The sequence below is a fragment of the Kogia breviceps genome, chromosome 9 (assembly GCF_026419965.1).
Source record: "Kogia breviceps isolate mKogBre1 chromosome 9, mKogBre1 haplotype 1, whole genome shotgun sequence".
NCBI lineage: Eukaryota > Metazoa > Chordata > Mammalia > Artiodactyla > Physeteridae > Kogia > Kogia breviceps.
The window spans coordinates 48,623,271-48,641,524 of NC_081318.1; the positions used below are offsets into that span (position 1 = coordinate 48,623,271).

The 18,254-nt window shown below is 39.2% G+C and overlaps 2 protein-coding genes across 3 annotated transcripts in view; one reads left to right on the top strand and one right to left on the bottom strand.

Annotated features, from left to right (window-relative positions):
• JAZF1 (JAZF zinc finger 1) overlaps window positions 1-7,033 on the top strand; it is a 340,756-nt gene extending 333,723 nt beyond the window's left edge. Inside the window, exon 5 of the mRNA XM_059073529.2 lies at window positions 4,629-7,033. Coding sequence (XP_058929512.1) covers window positions 4,629-4,805 — 177 coding nt within the window. The 3' untranslated portion in view covers window positions 4,806-7,033. The remainder of the gene's footprint in view (window positions 1-4,628) is intronic.
• Window positions 7,025-18,254, bottom strand: part of TAX1BP1 (Tax1 binding protein 1) — a 97,154-nt gene continuing 85,924 nt past the window's right edge. Inside the window, exons 17-18 of one of the 2 annotated variants that reach the window (XM_059073525.2) lie at window positions 9,502-9,584; window positions 7,025-8,879 (exon numbers count right to left, since the gene is read on the bottom strand). In XM_059073525.2, coding sequence (XP_058929508.1) covers window positions 8,678-8,879; window positions 9,502-9,584 — 285 coding nt within the window. In that variant the 3' untranslated portion in view covers window positions 7,025-8,677. The remainder of the gene's footprint in view (window positions 8,880-9,501; window positions 9,585-18,254) is intronic. The other variant, XR_010842190.1, reaches the window with a different exon arrangement.

Below are 18,254 nucleotides of genomic sequence, written 5' to 3' on the forward strand. Positions count from 1 at the left end.
TTCTTCAGTTTCCAGCAGTTTCCTCTCCTACAGTTTGTCTGTGTCTAGGTGGGTGGGGCCTTTGCAGAGTGTTGTTTCTCCATCTGAGGCCAAAAGAAAATTGCGTGAACCTTGGGCTGCGGAGGCTGCCTGCTTCAGTACCACTAACTGGCGAATGACACGGGTGGCAGTTCGTGGTCCTGAGTTCCATGAGGGAAGAGTGTGAGTTTCCTTTTCTGGGCCAGAGTGCCACGTAATGATGCACGGGACGGGAACAAGTGCACAACTGCTTCTCCTAACCAAGTGCTGGAGATGAGGGTGCTCATATTCCTGAAAGTTTTAGTCTCTTTCTGCTGGGAAGTTACAGGCCACAGGGTGTACCAGGTGTTCTCTGGTATAATTATTTCATCTTACCTACTGCGTGATTGTTGGAGTGGGTGTTGGTGAGTGGAGGGCGTAATGAGCTTGGTGTGCTGTGGAGTCGGGCAGAATCCACAACTGCTGCCATCTTGTTCATTCCCAGGGCTGACTTCACATGTGTCTCATTCCCTGCCCCCGTCGGCAGGGAGTCTCTCACCCATGAGTCTCTTGGGCACTGACTGAGGATCCGCTCTTCTCACCGTTTCATTGGCATTTGCAGAACTGGGAGAAGATGAGCATCTAACTCCCCAGACTTCATACAGAGTAGGGCGAGGGAGCAGGGCCCAGCAGTACAGCTAGGTCTCCGAGTTGTTTCCCGTGTTAATTCTTCTGCCTAGAATGCCCCCCCCTTCCCCTCCGCTCTCCTTTAGTACCTCTCATTTTCTTTCTTTTTCTAATTAATTAATTAATCTATTTATTTATTTTGGGCTGCGTTGGGTCTTCGTTGCTGCACGCAGGCTTTCTCTAGTTGCGGCGAGCGGAGGATACTCTTCGTTGCGGCATGCAGGCTTCTCACTGCGGTGGCTTCTCGTTGCAGAGCACGGGCTCTAGGCACGCGGGCTTCAGTAGCTGTGGCTCGCGGGCTCTAGAGCGCAGGCTCAGTAGTTGTGGCTCACGGGCCTAGTTGCTCCGCAGCATGTGGGATCTTCTGGGACCAGGGCTCGAACCCGTGTCCCCTGCATCGGCAGGCAGATTCTTAACCACTGCACCACCAGGGAAGAGTCCTGAATGTCAGTTTTATTTAAAACCTGAGTACTGAATAAGACAGTAGTTATCAAGTTCTCAGCATGAGGAAAAGTTCTCACTGTAGTGACCTTCCTTGCCCTATCGGAGCTTAATTCCCTTTCCCCCTTTCAGAGACCAGAGGATTTAATAAGCATTTCATTTTCAAGTTGCCTGATATTATTTATTTTTGTTATTGTTAATATTTTTGAAAAACCAAACTCATTTCAGAGCCTCTGCAATTAGCAGTTTCAGTGGAGCTTTTTAAGCTCCTCAAGTCTTTTTAAAATTTATTTTATTTTATTTTATTTTTTGGGCTGTGTTGGGTCGTTTCTGTGCGAGGGCTTTCTCTAGTTGCAGTGAGCGGGGGCCACTCTTCATTGCGGTACCCGGGCCTCTCACTGTCGCAGCCTCTCTTGTTGTGGAGCACAAGCTCCAGACGCGCAGGCTCAACAGTTGTGGCTCATGGACCCAGATGCTCCGTGGCATGTGGGATCCTCCCAGACCAGGGCCCGAACCCGCGTCCCTGCACTGGCAGGCAGATTCTCAACCGCTGCGCCAAGGAGGCCTGCTCCTCAAGTCTTAGAAAGTGAAGTTCCCATTGCTATCTGTGAATGAACAGATGGGGGAAATCTTACGTCTGATTAGAGCTTGTACTAACATTTGTGATAAGGTGTCCCATGACACTTGTGGACATTTTAAATCACAGCAACAAAGAGAAAGAGATGGTAAGGTAGTTTATTGTAGGCTCTTTGGCCAACCCTGGAAATGCCATGTGTTTCCACACGTGCAACTGGCTTCCTAATTTTTCCAGAGTAATAAAGCTGACATGTGTGTCAGTCCCACAGCCACGCACAACACAGTGTTGACATTCCAGCTGGGAACTGACCAAGGAACCTGTTGGAATCACCTCAACCCCGGGCATGTCCTTCCCCTGGTGAACTCCAGATCTGGTTTCATGTTGGAGTGGCTTCTGGTGGCTTTGGTAATTTCTGGTTTCAAACCTTCCCTCACCTAACTAGTTATTTTTAAAAAACCCAAAAAGCTCGGGCCTGGATGGAATATCTAAGACCTGGTCCTGTTAGAGTTGCTATCTGCCTTTTTCTTTGTTGTTCAAATGTTTATTATTTTTGCTTTCCTCTCTTTTCTGACAAGGCCTGAGTGGCACTGGGGCACAGGGGTAGCTGGATTTATAATGATCCATCTTTTTATTTTTATTTTTTTTTGCGGTACGCAGGCCTGTCACTGCCATGGCCTCTCCCGTCGCGGAGCACAGGCTCCAGACGCGCAGGCTCAGCGGCCATGGCTCACGGGCCCAGCCGCGGATGTGGGATCTTCCCCGGGCCGGGGCACGAACCCGTGTCCCCTGCATCGGCAGGCGGACTCTCAACCACTGCGCCACCAGGGAAGCCCTATAATGTGATCCATCTTACAACAAGTTCCCTGTGAAAGTGAGGACATGAAATGTTTTAGTAACCCTTCATCCACAGAAAGGAACCCTATGAGGTACTCAGTGAATATCTGTTGAGCTAATAAACGGGATATTATTAAGCAGGCAGATGCAAATTATTAAGCATTTGTGAGTCAGGAGACTTCCCACCGTAGTGTTACTATTAGAAAGTTGACAGTCTTTTTCTAATGATCATAAAACAGTTATTTCCTCCCCATCTCCCTCCCTCCCATAGCGTAAAACAACGCTAATGTTTGTTGCTTGGCTCCAGCTAGGTGGCTCTCACCTGGGTCTCTCATGCCACTGCAATAGGGTACCAGCTGGGGCTAGATACACAGGTTGGCTTCTTTACCCATGTGCCTGGGCCCCTGGTGGGATGGTTGGAGCAGCAAGGGGCTGGCAGGGGGTATCTACCCATCTCTCTTAATGGGTCGGATTCTGCACCATCACTGCCCTCCCCACATCCCACCACAGCAATCTCCTACTCCCCAACATGCCTCGAGGAGACCAGTGAAGTGCCTCCTCGCTCTGCATGCGGGGATTAATGCAGGAATGACAGGGGCTGAATGCGCAGAAGGCCAACAGCTGGACGTTCAGGGAAGAAGTCGTGTCTGTCCTTGTGGTTTAACTCACTGGACAGCCTTCAGACTCAAAGCATAGACAACTGGCTCCTATTTGTCACCCCTGGGTTCAACAAAGTCGAGAGGATTCTCTTAGTATTAAGGTGCACTGGGAATCTCCAATAGGGAAATATAAATAGTAATAACACTGAACATATTTTGTTTCACGGCAACTCTCAATTTCTTCCAGAATGAGGCATGTTCTAACAAATTCATTCATTCACAGATACTAGTGGAGCATGTACTATGTGCCAGGCACTGTGCTAGATGCTCATGAAACAACTGCAGTTTGTTCTTATTCTTTGGGAGCTCGATAAGGGCATCCTATGAAGTAGAAGACGGCTATGCTGGAAACCTTTCGTTGGGCACAGGACTGGCCTCAGTGGGCCTAGATTCAGATAATACTTTAGAAAACAGTCCACTCTTCTGGTGATCTGTACTCAACACCTGCCTATCTTCTCTCTTCCCTTACTCCTCAATCTGACAGTAGCTGACTTGGAAATTAAGACCTAAGCTCTAGTATCACTTCTGCCATTTATTCTTACTTAAATCTTCCATCAGTTTACTCAATGTCCTGAGCCTGTTTGCTCACCATGTAATTGGGATAAGCAAAACTAACTTGGTTGAATCTGTAGAGTGATTCTAGGCATGACGTCTTAAATAGAATATGGAAGTGAGCTAGCAAAACCAATTAACAGAAATCCAGAAAGCATTTTGGTATTTCATGTTATCATTTAGGATTTGTAGGCCAATTTGAAGTTTGGAACTTTTCTGTTGCTAAGACTTTAATAACATTTTTAAAGTTCGCTGTATGTTTGGAATAGTACATAAATAAAAGTAGGGCCTTGTCTGCCCATAGGTGTTATTTAACACACACAACAGTGCTGGGGCAGGATTTGGGCACAGATACTGGCTTAATGCAGAGTAGAAAATGTACTAAAAATCCCTATGTAAGGTAGGGATTATCATGGTTGGCTGGGAGCAAGATATAAGCTGAGTTTCCAAATGAAGAATTTATACACGTCTTGAACTTCACTACCCTATGTTTTCTTTCTTTAGATTTTTTGGGGGCCATCTTGAGGATATTTGTATGTAATTGTTCATCGTTAACATTCTTCAGAGTGGAAACAAGATTCAGAGGGAGCTGTGCCTCTTTATACAGTCTGGGTCTTAAATACGTATTTTATGTAAAAGTCAGAAGTCAGTACTTTCAGAGTAACTGAGGTGTATTTGAAATTGCCTTGGGTGAGCTGTGTGCATGACCCAGTCTGCACCGCCCACGATTAACACAAGGCTGCGAGTTCACGAAAAGCCTGTTCTGTCGACAGCTGCCATCCAGGAGCCGTCCAGTTGCAGTCAGACCCGCACTGAGGTCCTCCCCACATCTGACACTGTGTGACTCTGTCTAATAGGTGATATTTTTGTCCTCTCCACAGAATGTGAATGGCATAAAGTACCATGCTAAGAATGGCCACAGAACACAGATTCGTGTCCGCAAACCATTCAAGTGTCGTTGTGGTAAGAGTTACAAGACAGCTCAGGGCCTGCGGCACCACACAATCAATTTCCATCCCCCAGTGTCGGCCGACATTATCAGGAAGATGCAGCAGTAACATGCTGGTCATAACTGTGCCAAGAAAATCCTCACCAGCAGTTGCTGATTTTGAAAACAGCCACCTTTTTTCAGGGGAAGCATTCAGCAACCCTTTAAAGAATAAATGCATGCTTTAAATTTTTTCTGTAATTTTGGAATGATGTATCTTTGTAGAGTTAATGATTTTGTACATTTGCACATGTAATCATCATACTCATTTTCATTACTTTGATATAAGGTGCTAAACAAAAAAAGCTCTAGGTTTTTCAGCACATTTCCCCCAAAACAAGACAGAAATTGAGGGCATGTTGCGTATCGTTTAGCTGTGTTGCAGTGATTTCAGTTGTGGGGGAGGAGGGGCTGGCACTGAGGGTTTTTCCCCCAAGACTATAATGTGATTGAAGTTTTTCAACACATCAACTCATTGTGTTCAAAACCAAAATAATACCTTCACTGTCAAACTGGTTACCATGCCTTACATAATGGAGTTAGTTAGTACCTGTGACTAGAAAGACTTTAGGTAATGGAAATATAAATAAGAAAGAATGTTTAACAATATGCTAAAAATATTTTCATATTTAAATAACATACATAAAAGGTGTGCTTTCTGTGTTTTATATTATCTTGCAAATCCTTTTGACCTTTAAAAAGCTGAAAATCTTGCCATGTGACTTAACCAATCATTTTAGTGTTACAAATGGCATTTTTGTACAAAAAGTCTATTCAGTTCACTCATTAACACATTCATTGAGTGCCTGCTAGGTGCAAGGGATTCAATTTATGCCTATTGATATCTGTGGACCAAGATACCAGTTTAGTGAAATACTTTCCCCTGAAATCTGTTAGGAAACAAACACTTTGAAATACTTAAGTGCAAATTTTGTGTGTGTGAAATTTAGTTCTATCTTCATCTTTAGGTGAAGTTTTAAAGCACTTTGTCGTTCTCTATTGCCAACAGATGTAATGTTTTATGTGTTGCCAATTCTTGCAGCCACTGCCCTAACAACCTGTGGGTTGCAGGTAAGAATTAAAATTCCAAGCCCGTTTCAAAGAGGAACATTTTGTTAAGACCCCTATCGCCACCTCATGCTCATTGTGTTTTCAGACTTTTTTTAAAGGCACTTTTTCCATCACATTGTAGATGTCTGTATTCCCACTGGAAATGTCTGTTTAGCTTTGTAAGACATTTTGCTGAAATATGAAATTGAGCCTTATTGACAGTTAAGTGCTTCTTGCAGCAGGTGGTCAAAGAGTGACTCATACGTGACCCATTAGAGTATAACCTACATCTGGACCATTCCTAAAGTTTTTCTTACCAACAGTACCATCATGCCTTGAGTGTTCATTTCTCCCAAGTGCTATTCCTTAAACATGAGTTTACCAACTGCCTAATTATGCAATAAAAATTGCTTTGAGATGGCTAGCTAACTGCCCACAAAACTGATGAAAATCAAACTCGAAATGCTTGTAAAATAACTTTCTTTCCGTGTTTCCATTTGTTGAAAGTCTTACAGATGGAAAGCAGGTGTTCCCCCCTCAATTTTGCAGACGTTTTGAAAGGAAGACAATTCTGTTAGCCAGATGGGTAAGCTTCTATTAATACACTCTTAAATTGTGAATCCCTCATAATGAGGGATTTAAGTTATTTATAAAGACACTACCCGCTAAAAATGTCCTCAGATCTCTGAAGAGTAGTCTTGGTCCTGAATATACAGTGTTATCCTTTATGTTTTAAAGGGTGATACAGACATGAGAAGCCACTAGTTGGTGCATAAGAAGGCCCTACTTGGCTATTTCCTATCTCTCTAGAATTGACCAAAATTTTTTTAGGCCAGCAATTATTATTTAGCTTTGCTCCTTCTAGTGCAAGAAACTGTAGGCTGCATCAGTAGTTCAACAGCTAAACAGTCATAAAATAGTCATTGTGCATGTTAAATTTCTTTCAACTATAAAAATTTCAAGTTTCTATTTACTTATTCATTGTGACAGTATTACTAAACAGGTAAGGATGGGAATATTTTGTTATACCGTGTATAGTGAATGTATTGTACTGTGTCTGTGAAAACTGTGCTTTAAATTATATTTTCATATGTTTTGTTCAGGACAGAGCACATTAAGTTTGAAAGCAACAGAGGTTTGTTTTAGAACTGAAGGCAACTTAATGAAACAAAATTACTGTCAAGAAAAGCTGCTTATAAATGTAAATGAAATCACATTTAAAATAAACTGCCTCTGACCCAAAATAAACATGGCTCTTTATTTTCATTAGCATCCATTATAAAGACCAGTATCAAGTTTGCCACAGAAACGAATATATCCATTCAGTACCTTGTTCTAAGGCTGCCTTTTTTTTTTGGGGGGGGGGGGAGAATTCAGCTGACACATGTAGATTTCATCAATGTTTTTGCCTAGGTTAGTATGATGAACCATTTCATTTCACTGGTAGTAGCACTGTAATATTCAAAGGATACTTTTAGGTTAGCATGGTCCATAATTATTAACTGATGGAACAAAAATGTTCATATCATTGAACATATTTTACCTGAATATATTCTGCTTAGCCTATAACCTCTCCAGAAGCTTAAAACATGGAATCTTCATTACTGTTGCATCCCAGGTCTGCCATGTCCCGATATCTGACTGCCCAATACTGTTTTGCCCTAGACTCAAACATTTAAAGGATTCCAACGATACATGAATTCTGCTCCTAGAAACAAATACAAGTGAGATGGTGTATATGCGGTTCACATATAGTACCCCAAAATGCCACTACACTGAATATTAAGTTAATGTCTTAGATAGCTAATTTGCTAAAGACAAGCTTAAATATTTTGATAACCACAAAAACAGCAAAGTCAGTACTTTAAATCCTTAACATTCATATTCTAAAAGAGGAAAGGACTGTAGTTCAGAAAACTTTAATGACCCAGACCAAAAAGACATTCAAGATGCTAGACTTGACAATGAAATTACACACTTCTAAAAATGTGTCTACTTTAATGTTAATGAATACTATATACAGCAGTCATAACGAACACGATAGTTTGATTTGGGTTTATGCATTACATATTTAATCACTTACTGAGAACATTTTTTCAAAGTTATACTCTTATCAGGAAAATGTGAAAAAAGACATACATTTTCTGTGATTTTATGCCACAACCATCACTGTTTAGTAGATCATTTAATATGAAACAATTACACTGACATATCTTGTTCCATTTTCCCATCAGATAGAAATACAACTTTAAGATGGCTTAAAAATAATCATTCAGGTATTTAAAATTTTTTAGTCATAAAATTAGCAAAATATGCATTCTATTAATTCCTAAAGCAAACATTTCAAATATAAAAAGGATATTTGCTATCTTGGAAGCATGTGATCTCATCTACATGCAGCTCCCTTTCTAAAGAGGGTTAAAAAAAACATTTCATGGGCTAAATTATGAAGTTTCTGTATTCAAAAGAATAACTTTGCAAGACTTATGATAAATTCTTTGTATTACATAATTTTTAGTAGTCATGCTCAATCAAGGTCAACAGAGATGTGTAAATATTCTGCTAAATAACACACTATACATACCTATTTTTTCAGTGTGGTAACATTAAAATCCGTTTCCTTCATTCATATAGTTTTTCAAAATGGGGAATAAATAAAGATACACACAAGAACTTCTTAAGCTGGTAAGATTAACAGAGGTTAAAATTATATTTATAAGTGATAAGCCAAGGACTGACCCTGACACTAGTAACACCAAACTCAAAGTAGCTCTTGGTCAGAAAAGTGCAGTAGAGGGTACACGAAAGTGACACCTTGTGGTCTCCTTAGTGGTCTGAGGTGACTTTTTTTCCAACTGCTAAACTGTATTATTAACTCCTAATAAAAATTAACTAGTCAAAATTTAAAACATTCTGATCAAAATGGGTCTGTACATGCCTTTCAAACCCCTGCTGGTCATAGTCAGGAGGGAACTGCTCGCTGCACACTGGGCACACCTTCCAGTGACTTTCAACATGTTCTTCAAATTTGCTCTGGTCATAGTTGGGAGGGAACATTAATTCACAGAGTGGACATTTCTTCTGAACATCAAAGCTTGAGGAAATAAAATGAAAGAATTACGTATTTCTAATAAATAGATTTTTAACAGCAGTTAAGCTTCAGATACGGCGAGGTTACATTTATCTAGTTAAGCTGATATTCATACTAACACTTACCTTGAAAGTCTTCAGTTATGCCAGGAACCTTTTTCTGCTCCTAAAAGCTTGCTATTGACAATTGTGTAAACCATTTATAAAGCGTCTAATTTTAGTTTCACAATTAGATTGACAAAGAAAATCTTTTTCTCATCAAAATTCCAAAAAATACAATCACATTATGTGAAATGAGGCTCAGTGACAAGAATTGTTCAATTTTTAACTATCAAAATATGCCTTTTGTAAAACTATAAAGATTCATACAACTTGTAGCTTCCCAATAGTGTTCATTCAGTTTAACAACTAAAGGTGTTTACGGCACTGGTCCTCAAGGTGCGGGCGCATCAGAACCACCTGGAGGCATGCTGAGATGCATGCTGCTGGGCCCTACAGCAAGGACTTGGGGTTCAACAAGATCTGAGTTAGGGCCCTGGACCATATGCATTTCTAACAAATTTTCAAGGACCATACGTTGAGAGCCACAGGTAATCCCAATTCTACACAGGAAAGAGAACAATTACCTGGGATCAAAGCAAAAGCCCGTTCCGTGCCCACGTAAATGCGGACTTGGAGGATCAGGAGGAGTGGGCGCGCTCTCATCTTCCTATAGGCAAAAAATAATTGTGCAGCTTTTGAGAAAGGTGAAACCAAATAGAAGGTCCTCAATTCATTTAGTCAAGCACCGTATAAAGGAAATAAGATTACACTTTTTAAATTTACCTCTATTATCATTAAATTAGATTTTCATGTAAACATGTTTGAAAGTAACTTTTTTTTTTTTTTTAAAGAGAGTATTTCACTATGGACTAAGTCTTACCTTGAAATAAAAAGCAGTATTCAGTGGAATGGAGAGTACACTACACCTGTGTGTGTGAATGAAGTAGAGATCAATAGACTTTTCTGACCGATATGTAGGTAACTTTACTGACTTTTCATTCCATACACTGGGTGACCACTTTCATAAAAATCTTAAGACTGCATTATTTTTCCTGTTATTCTCATTTAATGACTATTAGTCTGTAAGATAGGCAGGATCTTCTTTGATAATATATATCCACTGCACAATACACAGAAATTATAAATAAAGGAAAACTCTGTGTGTGTGTGTGTGTGTGTGTGTGTGTGTGTGTGTGTATGTTTTGGGCCAAATACACAAGCGAATCCAACTGGAAAACCATGTTAAAGCAAAGCAATGCACCAAACTGCAGGCCTCAAAAACCCTGATGTAAAACAATCAGATTCAAATTTAAATATCTGACTAACAGATTATCAAGGAAGACACCTAAAACCCTGTATATCTGAGTCTGAATCAGAAAGAAAATGCTGGTTTGAATTTCCGTGCCTGCACCCCTCTAGTCACTTTTTATAGATTTGCACATTGCTGCTACATCAATATCCAAACACAGACTGTCACTTCATATCCAAAGCAGCCACATCATCTGAAGTGCCCATTTGCTTTCTTCCCCTGAGCAGATTGTTAGCTGCTCTCATGTCATGAACTAACAGCACACAACAGGTGGAAGAGGCACTGATGAAAGTCCTTATGTTTCTGGGTGATGATTGCCCCAGAACTATTAATAGGCTAAGTCAGGTCTGTCATAGGAAGAGGTTCCAAAAAAGTGTATATGAAGTGAAATTTGAAGTGACCAAACAAAAGATAAATTGAATTCTTTTTTGGGCGAGGGGGGGGGGGATAGTAAGGGAAGGCGGGGTAACTTGGCTATTATTCTGACAATTATCGCCCCCCTCAAAGCTCAAAAAAGGAGGTGAGACTTTTTTTTTCCCCATGTGCATCACATGAGAAAACACTTTTGTTTACATATGTTTCCCTTAGGATATAACTGGGCAAAAGAAAAACAGGATCAATAACCTAATAGGGCATTGAGAAGTTGGGGAATATTGGACAAGTACTTCATATACTTCAAAAATTAAAAGTCTTTAAGTAAGTAAACTCCAGACAGTTTTTAAAATGCAGATACAAAGAGGGAAGATGATTTAGTAGTTGAATCTGCTAAGCTTACATATGTCTAACAGGCAAATTGTGATTCTGTGCCACATTACTCTGGCTGCCATACTTAGGCCTTCCAGCAACAATATCTGAAAATGAATCTGCTTAAACAACTACATATAAAATAATGAACAAAATTTTCTCATATATAAATGACATAAAAATACATAAATGTTTTAAAAATTTTTGAAATGCTATTGAAGAAAAATAATAAAACGAAAGGTCTTCATATTCTACTTTTCAATTCTTTTTGAGACATTTATAATATTGTACAATACAACTTTCTAGGGGCGAAAAATATAATAGAACCAAAAATCTCATAACCACCTTTCCCTGTGTTTTACAACAGCTGCAGCTCACACCAAGTCACTGCTTCCATGAAGCAGCTAACAACACAGTTTGGAACTAGCTAAGGTGCTAGGTTCAGACCACCTATCAGCCATGTTAACCCTGCTTATAAAATATGTGGATGAGGGGGGCAAAAAAGCAATTTATACTTTCTAAGCCAAATATAATAATTTGGTAAGGGTAACTATTATTCTGTATCTTCTACCAGAATAAAAGAGGAGAGGGACTGAAGAGTAGAATTCTAGATGTAATAATGAGACATAAGTCCTCATGAAGTAAGAAATCACCTACTGGGAGAATAGTTTAAAACCAGGAAGTATGTAATAAAATCTGAGTAACCAATTCATATAATAAAGTCTCTGGTGATCTTGTCATGCAAAATGACCAAATTTTCACTCACAAATACAGTTATTCCATTTTACTCATCAAGCTTGGCTAATTAGTTTCCAAACCATACGAGTTTACATATAACAAATCAGCCCGGGAAGTGAGGCTATTAAGGCAGGCTCACTGCCAGCAACAAAAAATGGCCACTGGTGAAAAAAGAGAGGAAAGCAGACAAGAACCCAAAACATCAAATAGGATTTCAACACTGGATCATACAGCTTTACTATACACCTTAAAAGAATGTGAGGACATCATTCAATATTGAGTTTTTAATTAATAAACCAGTCATCAAGGTTATTAGTATTCTATTTTAGCAAGATTTCCACCCAAAACTACTAAAATAATAAAGTTTTAGCACTGAAAGTTGTCAACTCAAAAGAATTTTGAATAGCAAGTTTTAAAGTATAAGTACCTAGTATTTTAGCTAAACTGCTGAAATAATCTTGTAAGCAAATATTATTGGGAATAACACACTGAAATGTATTTATGAACAATTCCAAATAAATTTTTCTTTAGAAAATATTTTCAATAGCATTTTAATCTCTACAAAGGTCTAAACCACTCTACATTGTTCATGTACCTTTAGACCCATGAGCACAACACTCTATTTGCAAACTGGTTTTTACGCAAAGGAAACATGCTACAGTAAACTGAAGCTCTGTTTGAAACCCAAAACTTCTCATGAGATGCTCAACTCAAAGTCTAGTCTCTAAAAAATATTCTTGTTTTTCTTATCAAAGTATATAACCAGTCTGAACATCTGAAATAGTATTAAAATTGGTTAATCTCTTAGACAACAAAATACATTTAATCATAGTAAATTCACAATGCAATCATGATCATAAAAATACAATTACCATACGATACAACAATTCCATTTCTGGGTATATATCCAAAAGAACTAAAAGCAGGAACTCAAACAGATATACTGGTACACCTATGGTCATAGCAGCATTATTCACAATAGCCAAAAGGTGGAAACAACTCAAATGTCTATCAATGGATGCATGGCTAAACAAAATGTGGTATACACATACAATGAAATATTATTTAGCCTTAAAAAGGAAGAAAATTCTGACATCTTACAACATGAATGAATCTTGAGGACATATATTAAGCGAAATAAGCCCATCACAAAAAGATAAATACTATATGATTCTACTGTACTTATATGAGGTATCCAGAATAGTCAAATTCAGAGAGACAAAGTAGAATGGCAGTTGCCAGGGGCCAGAGGGAGGGAGGAATGGAGTTGTTGTTTAACAGGTATAGAGTTTCTGTTTTGCAAGATGAAGAGAGTTCTGAAGACTTGTTGCACAACAACGTGAATATACCGTTGACCACTGAACAATGAGGATTTGAACTGCATGAATCTGCTTTTATGAGGAATTCTTTTCAGTAGTATATACTACAATACTACATGAACTGAGGTTGGTTGGATCCTCGATCTGTGGATATGGGAGAAACCACAGATGTAGAGGACTAACTGTAAGTTATACTCAGATTTTCAACCGCATGGAGGGTTGGCACCCCTAACCCTGGTGTTAAGGGTCATCTGTACTTTGTACTTACTGCTATAGAAGCATGCACTAAAAAATAGTTAAGATGGTAAACTTTATGTTATGTGTATTCAACCACAATAAAAAATGCAATTGTGATCAAACTAGCAATACACACTCGGGAGCTAATGATTGAGTTACACCATCTAAATCATTAGGATTCGGACAATCAGAATTTCTGAAACTGTGTTATGATTCCACCTTTGCCAGGAATTATTAATTGAAATATTTAGATATCATTAAGGAGCTAGTAATGAATATCAGTGAAGAAAGATCCACCACTTAACAGAACTTATACTAAGTTAATAATTACTACTTTAGTTCAAGAGCATCCTATAAGAAACATTTGCGAAGGCCAAAATCAACACATTAAGAACAGAGTACCAATGACTCTGGGTAACTTTTATATAAAACTAAAGAATTAATGTTTATCCTTATAACTGTATTATTAAGTAATATTAGTCAACATTCTCTTTTTATGAGATGTTACTGTTTAAGCTCAAACATCCATTTCTAGTAATATGTCAATGAAGGAATATCATTGAATTATAACTCCATAAAATTTAAAGGTATTTTAAAAATAGGAAAGCAAATAATTTTGTAAGATCTCTATTTTCAAATGTCACTTTTCTCAGATACATGCAGCCCTATGTTCATGCAACACTATTTACAAGAGCCGAGACTTGGAAACAACCTAAATGTCCATTGACAGATGAATGGATAAAGAAGATGTGGTATATATGTATACAATGGAATATTACTCAGCCATAAAAAGAGTGAAATAATGCCATTTGCAGCTATATGGACCTAGAGATTATCACACTAAGCAAAGTTAAGTCAGAAAGAGAAAGCCAAATACCATATGATATATGTGGAATCTAAAATAATGACACAAATGAACTTATCTACGAAACAGAAACAGACTCAGAGAGAGCAGACTTGTGGTTGCCAACGGGAGCCGGCAGGGCTGGGGGTTGGATTGGGAGTTTGGGATTAGCAGATGCAAACTATTACATATAGAATGGATAAACAACAAGGACCTATTGTACAGCACAGGGAACTATATTCGATGTCCTGTAGTAAACCATAATGGAAAAGAATACCAAAAGAAGTTACTTTTCTCGGGCTTCCCTGGTGGCGCAGTGGTTGAGAGTCTGCCTGCCAATGCAGGGGAAACGGGTTCGTGCCCCGGTCTGGGAAGATCCCACATGCCGCGGAGCGGCTGGGCCCGTGAGCCATGGCCGCTGAGCCTGCGCATCCGGAGCCTGTGCTCCGCAACGGGAGAGGCCACAACAGTGAGAGGCCCGCATACCACAAAAAAAAATTTTTTAAGTTACTTTTCTCCATATTCAAAACTTAAAACAAACCAAAGACCTAAATTAGAAGCTAGAGCTACCTTAGATAAAGCAATGGTTTCTGAGATACGACAACAAAAGTACAAGCAAAAAAAGGGTAGGTAAATTTGACTTCATCAAAATTTAAAACTTTTGTGCTGCAAAGGATACCACCAAAAGAATATAAAGACAATCCACAGATGGGAGAAAATATTTGCAAATCATTTATCTGGCAAGGGACAAATAATCCTATATAAAAATGGCCAAAGGACTTGAATAGACATTTTCCCAAAGAACATATACAAATGGTCAACCAGCACATTAAAGATGTTCAATATCATTAGCCATCAGGGAAATGCAAATCAAAATCATGATGATATGCCACTTCTCATCTACTAGGATGGGCTATCATCAAAACAACAGACAAGTGTGGGTAAAGATGTAGATAAACTGGAACTCTTACACTTACACACTGCCAATGGAAAAGGAATCAGGCAATTCTTCAAAAGGTTAAACATAGAGTTACCCTATGACCCAGCAATTCAACTCCTAGTTATATAACCAAACTGAAAAAGGTATTCAAACACAAATTTGTACATAAGTTCACAGCAGCACTATTCACAAGAGCCAACTGTTAATCAACAGAGGAATGGATAGACAAAATGTATATCCATACAACACACTATTCAGCATTTAATAAAAAGGAATGCAGTACATTCTTCATGCTAAATATGCATGCATGCTAAAACATGGATGGATCTTGAAAACACTATGCTAAGTGAAAGAAGCCAGTCACAGAAGACCTCATGTTATAAGATTTGACTTACATAAATGTCCAGAATAAGCAACTCTACAGTTACTTTGTCTCTGCTAAAGGGTACAGGGCTTCTTTTTGTGGTGAGGAAAATGTCCTAAAATTGAATGTGGTGATAGCTGCACAATTATCTGAATATACTAAAAACCACAGAATTGTATACTTTAAATGGTAATTGTATGGTATGTGAATTATATCTCAATAAAGCTGTTACCAAAAATTACTTTTCTAAGATGATCCGAACATTAGTAGGCAGAAAATAAAAATAATTAAAAGCATTTCTTTAGCTAAAATCGTTAGTCACAAATATTTAAATAGACCCTACTGTATATGAAAGGCATTGTACTATATGGTATAGAGAAGGTAAAATTCAGCATTAAGAGATGCCAACCAAGGACTTCCCTGGTGGTCCAGTGGGTAAGACTCCACACTCCCAATGCATGGGCCTTGGGTTCGATCTCTGGTCGGGGAGCTAGTTCCCACATGCATGCTTTAACTAAGAGTCTGAACGTCGCAACGAAGAGCCCACATGCCGCGACTAAGACCAGGCGCAGCCTAAATAAATAAATATTTAAAAAAGAAAAAATAAAGAGATGCCAACCATAGATACAGAATCAGCTGGAAATAAGTGTGTATTTAAAAAAAATAGAACATACAGAATTCATGTAATCTTTTTTTAAATTTATTTTATTTATTTTTGGCTGCATTGGGTCTTCGTTGCTGCGCACAGCCTTTCTCTAGTTGCGGTGAGCGGGGGCTACTCCTCATTGCAATGCATGGGCTTCTCATTGCGGTGGCTTCTCTTGTTGTGGAGCATGAGATCTAGGCACGCAGTCTTCAGTAGTTGTGGCCTGCGAGCTCTAGAGTGCAGGCTCAGTAGTTGTGGTGCACAGGCTTAGTTGATCCATGGCATGTGGGATCTTCCCAGACCAGGGCTCGAACCCATGTCCCCTGCATCGGCAGCCATATTCTAAACCACTGCGCCACCAGGGAAGCCCCTCATGTAATCCTTTTGATGAAGTCTAATTTATCTATTTTTTCCTTTGCTGCTTATGCTTTTGATGTCATATCTAAGAAACCATTGCCTAACATCACAAAGACCTACCTCTGTTTTCTTTTGAATTTTATACTTTAGCTCTTATATTTAGGTTCAATTTGAGTTAATTTTTGTATATGGTATGAGGTAGAAGTCCAATTTCATTTTTTTGCATATGGATATCCAAATGTCCCAGAACCATTTGTTGAAATGATTATTCTTTCCCCTTTGAAATGTCTTGGGGGACTTCCCTGGTGGTTAAGAATCCACCTGCCAATGCAGGGGACACGGGTTTGATCCCTGGTCCAGGAAGATCCCACATGCTGCGGAGCAACTACGCCCTTGAGCCACAACTACTGAGCCTGCACTCTAGAGCCCGCACGCCACAACTACTGAAGCCCGTGCGCCTAGAGCCCATGCTCTGCACCTAGAGAAGCCACCGCAGTGAGAAGCCCACGCACTGCAACGAAGAGTAGCCCCTGCTCACCGCAACTAGAGAAAGCCCACACGCAGCAACGAAGACCCAACACAGCCAAAAATAAATTAATTTTTAAAAATGTCTTGGCAGTCTTGATAAAAGTGAATTGGCTGTAATTATATACTACTTTTGTAAACAGAAAACATACTGGTTATATTCAAAGTAAAATTTTAAAAATAAGGTAACATGAAAAATGGCAAAATTTAAGAAAGGCAAAAATTCCATGTGTCATGACAATGGGAAACAGGCCTTGATTCTTTCAAGCAGTGATTCCCAACAACTGTGGAGTCATAGCCCCTTTGAAAACCAGATCATTCTGAGAATAAAAACTAAAAAACTCATCAGAAAAAAATGTAAATACAAAAATTGTCAGTCTTCAATTGGGGGGTTCATAATGAAGGATTCATGTGGAAAGCTGCAAACCACACATTAACAGAATGTGTGAACCTGATCAGTCTTTCAGAGATAGAGGAGAAAGGAAAGAAGTAAAGCTAGTCAGGTGGAAGGGAAACACTATACAAAGGCATAAGAACAACTGGAAAGTGGGATATGTGTTAAAGGAAGAGAAAGTAATCCAACCTTGCCTGATGGGGCCTTAGGAAGTTTAGACCAGTGCAACTCAAACTTTATTAAGCGCATGATCACTGAAAGACTTTGTTAAATGCAGTCTGATTCTCTGTAGGTCTGGAGTGGAGCCAGAGATTCCTTATTTCTAACAAGCTCCCAGGAGATACCAATAGCGTTGGTCCAAAAATGATATTTTTATGTAGCAAGAGTTTAGACCATGGTTCCAAAAACTGTGCAGGAGGCTACTGAGATGCTAAAGGTGCCATTAACTGAGAAAGTTTGGGAACCTCTGGTTTAGTCATTTGGTAGGTTGATAGGTGGTAAAACCACAACTTCCATAGCCAAACTGATGAGGCTGTACGCTTACCAGCTGTATGACTTGAAGCAAGCCAGGTAGTCTGTCTCTGTTTCCTCCATTATAAAACATAGTAATAGCTTCTACCTCATAGGACAGCTATGAAGAGTTAATATATTTAAAGTGTTAAGCACTAGCTGTCCAATAAAACTACAGAAATGTCTATTGCCATCACTATCATCATAATTACAACTATGAGGTGAAGGGGAGTGAGTCATAAAAGCCTTTTTTGATCTGACAGAAAGTTTTTGGTGCAGAAGGGAGGAGATATGGTAGGTGTGACTGGAGGGGGCTGGAAGTGCAGCCGCTTCAACCCCAACTGAAAGGCACTGGGTCCCAGGCTGTTAAATACTTCCAGGGCAAAGAACCAGAGAAAAGGAACATGTCA